The sequence below is a fragment of the Rhagoletis pomonella genome, unplaced genomic scaffold (genome assembly GCF_013731165.1).
Source record: "Rhagoletis pomonella isolate Grant_MI unplaced genomic scaffold, Rhpom_1.0 Rhpom_scaffold_00008, whole genome shotgun sequence".
NCBI classification, from domain to species: domain Eukaryota; kingdom Metazoa; phylum Arthropoda; class Insecta; order Diptera; family Tephritidae; genus Rhagoletis; species Rhagoletis pomonella.
Window position 1 is genome coordinate 24,015,076 of NW_023458562.1, and position 3,573 is coordinate 24,018,648.

The 3,573-nt window shown below is 39.2% G+C and overlaps 1 protein-coding gene across 1 annotated transcript; it reads right to left on the reverse strand.

The window, feature by feature from the left end:
- Positions 1 to 669: 669 nt before the first annotated feature.
- On the reverse strand, positions 670 to 3,360 carry LOC118744483 (25S rRNA (cytosine-C(5))-methyltransferase nop2). Its single transcript, XM_036477525.1, has 3 exons — positions 3,153 to 3,360; positions 2,046 to 3,094; positions 670 to 1,973 (listed from the first exon to the last, which is right to left on the reverse strand). The coding sequence occupies exons 1-3, from the start codon at positions 3,247 to 3,249 to the stop codon at positions 825 to 827; spliced, it is 2,295 nt and encodes a 764-aa protein (XP_036333418.1). The 5' UTR covers positions 3,250 to 3,360; the 3' UTR covers positions 670 to 824.
- Positions 3,361 to 3,573: the final 213 nt, after the last annotated feature.

Here is a 3,573-nt window from a genome sequence, read left to right on the forward strand (position 1 = left end):
TCGGAAGGAAACGCCAGTACACGGTTGCAAATTCGCAGAGTACACTTGATGATTATTTTTTCCGTTACTCGAAAAAAAAAAATTTATGATGCTTTTCCGAACGATTTCCTGAAATGATTAAGTGCTGTAATTTTAGTGTTTAGTCAAGTGTGTTATCAGGATAACCAGCTCAACAGCCACAGCTCTGGTGGATATATAGTGAGTTTTGTCACTCGAGCATATTTTTAGCTACCAAAGAGCATACCAAATCCAAATTTTTTGATCATCGCATCATGAGATTTTTTTTCGTTTCATATTTTATTGCATTTGTAGAGGAGCACTTCCCTTAAGTTTCTAACGGCGGTCTTCTTTTGATCTCCTAAACTAGAATAGAGCCGGTAATCTTCTTTATCTCCTTATCTGGTATATAATTGCAAAATGTATCAATAAGCGAGGAAAAATACAATTTTTGGAAAAACTTAACAACATGCCTTGATTGCCACTCACTCTTCAAAAAGGACGAAAAATTTCATTCGAAAGAAATTTAAATGCTGTACTTTTACTAGCTAATTTAATTGCAACATGAAATCATTAGACCAAATCTCTTTGTATTTGTGTCTATCGCTTGAATCTGAAACTTTTCTATGAGGTTTAAAAAAATAGTACAATTTGAAATAATCATGCAATAAATGCGAGGAAATATGCGAGCTATTGGGACTATAATTGGCCTTATATCGCTGTTTATTGCCAAAAATAAACTAAGCTGGAAGTCAGTGAAAATCCTAAAAAGCATAATTTACAATAAACGATATTTACATAAAATCTACATATATTCCGTAATTTATTCAATGTTCCGTTGCCTCCGTTTTCTTTTTCTTGGGTACTTTAACTGGCTTTTCAAATACATTTCCAATATATTTAGACTTGCTTAGTGCAATTTTCTTCTTTTTCAAATCCAACTCAACTTCCGAAAGGCTTGGTTTGCCAGCACGTTTACCAACACGTTTGCGGGGCGCATTTTCGTCATCTCCCAACTCGGCAGCAACGCCCTCTCCTTCATTTACCTTCTTCGCAGCGTTCGGAATTGCTTCATCCAATTCCTTTTCATCTTCTTCCTGTTGCGCTTTAGTCGCCGGTATGGTATTTGAGAACTTTTTGAATTTGGCCACATAAAAACCATCCATGTTATGTGTATGCGGATAATAACGGCGAGTCAAATTCAAACTGGGATGGAAGCGATACTGACGATATTTAGTGAAACCTTCAACTCCAAAATCTAATCCAGTTGACACTAGTTTGACATTTCGTTTCTTAAGCGCATAGTCAACCACCCATTCGTTCTCCTCGGGAAGCACCGAACATGTTGAGTACACAATATACCCACCTGTTTTGGATTTTGCGTCAACGCAATCAATGGCGGTTAACAGCAACTTGCGCTGCAGATTATAGCAACGTTGCACATCTACTGCATCCTTTGTTGATTTCACACTTGGATCTTTGGAGACCACACCAGTACCCGTACAAGGCGCGTCTAAAAGAATGCGATCAAAACCCGTCATTAAGTTGCGGAATTTACTCCCGTCTTCACAGCTAACGATAGCATTTATTATGCCCAGTCGATGGAAGTTGGCTACCACCGCCTTTATGCGTTCACGATTTGCATCATTTGCAAAGAGAACACCAGTGTTTTTCATAATGGCAGCTATATGCGAGCCTTTGCCACCGGGAGCTGAACACATATCTAAAATACGTTCGTTTTCTTGTGGTGCTAATGCCATTACTGGTAGCATTGACGAGGCCCCTTGTATCATATATTGTCCAGCCAAGTATTCCGGTGTTGCACCAAGCGGCACTTGTGAACTATAGACAACTAAACCGACTTTAGTCCACTTTCCCAAGGGATCTAGATTAACGCCCCGGTTGATCAGTGCAGCAGCCAAATCACGACGACGAGTTTTCAGTGAATTTGTGCGGATTGTAAGTGGGCGGGGAACCTAAGTTTATAATACAATTGAGAATTAGTTAAAAGATCGCTGTACAAATATTAACTTGAAAATTTTACTTACCTCTGATGCTTCTAGATATTCCATAAGCTCGGTCAATGGGAACATATCCATCAACTTTCCCATAAGAAAATCGTTATAACTATAGTAAACACAGAGATCGTGTCGCAGTAGATCTAAGTATTCAGTCCGAGACCGATTTGGTTGGCGATATTTATTGAAATCCGATAATACAAGCGTAATATCTTTAATACGTTGCTGAATTTCTTGAAGGCTTATTTCCTTCTGTTCTTCGTCATTTTCATCCGGGAATGTAAAAACTTCTTGACGATCAATTGACATTTGCATTTCTTTTGCGGCCATTTTTGCTTCCTTAGCTTCTCGTTTCTTTAGTTTTTTATTTGCCTTTTCGATCGGTAAAAGATCTTCTTCGTCATTTTCATCAGGTTCTTCTTCGCCATTGTCATCGCTGCCGGAACCGTCTGCATTATCCCCTTCTTCTTCAGAAACATCAAAGTCATCATCTGAGTTGGCATCATCATTATCGTCGTCGGAGATATCGGCTAGTTTCCCTACTTTCAGGTTGCCACTATCACTATCTTCATTTTCTTCTTCTTCGCCATCATCTTGATCAGCTTCATCTTCCACCTCTTCATCGTCCTCCTCTTGCTCTTCGTCGGAATCCACTTCCATCCCTTCGCCATCTTCTTCATCACTCGCTTCATCTTTTTTGTGGACTTCCTTCGCGACTGGCTTAGCTGCTTCCTTTGATTGTTTTGGCTTTAGCCATTTCTGATTATCATCTGTAAATCCTTTTATTATCGGTCCCTTGCCACGATAGTTAACTTTTTGTGCCTTTTGGGCCTCTTCATCTTCACTACTTTCCTGAACGTCTGGTGAACCATTTACATGCTCTCCCTCGCTGGCCTCATCTTTACTTTCACTATCGTATTTACGCCTTTGTTTTTCACCACCGCTATTATAGCCTTGATCTGCAGTAGCTTTCAGTTTTTGACGCTTTGATTTCTGCAACTCTTTCTTTTGGACCCTCTTCGCTTGACGCTGCTTTTGACGATGCGATAGTTTCTTATCGTCCTTGTCATCAATAGGCGCTGTGAAAGTAAATGGTTAATGGCTGATTTACAACGCTCTAGAAATATGTAGGCTTACCAAAAGACTTCTTGGGAAATGTGGGAGGTTTTTGTTTGCGTGCCTTGCGTCCAGGCCCCTTCTTTGGCTTTTCATCAAAACCTGCCTTACGTCCCATGGTTTAAGGGTATACAAAATTTTTATTTTAATATCTAAAACTTTTAAATAAAGAACAAACTAATTGCGTGTGGTAAACAACACGTGGAGCCGGAGAGGTAAATCAGGAGAGAATTTTTGACAGTTAAATGACAGACCAGAGTTACCAGTCCATTGGAAACTGCGATTAAATCAGAGAACGTTTATTTACGATTTATAAACGTTCTCTGGTTTAATTTTGTACGAAACATTTTTGAGTTTGAGTTTTTTATTGAGTTCAATCATTGATTAAGATTACTTAACCCTCTATCAGGTAAGGCCGCGTTGAAGCTGCCTTCCTTAAAAA

What these genes read in the sequence shown, in the direction of transcription:
- LOC118744483 (XM_036477525.1), bottom strand. Translation starts at nt 3,249, where the DNA reads ATGGGACGTAAGGCAGGTTTTGATGAAAAGCCAAAGAAGGGGCCTGGA. An exon ending in ATTTCCCAAGAAGTCTTTTG is followed by an intron (nt 3,095 to 3,152) that starts GTAAGCCTACAT and finishes TTACTTTCACAG; the next exon opens with CGCCTATTGATGACAAGGAC. An exon ending in AATATCTAGAAGCATCAGAG is followed by an intron (nt 1,974 to 2,045) that starts GTAAGTAAAATT and finishes TTATAAACTTAG; the next exon opens with GTTCCCCGCCCACTTACAAT.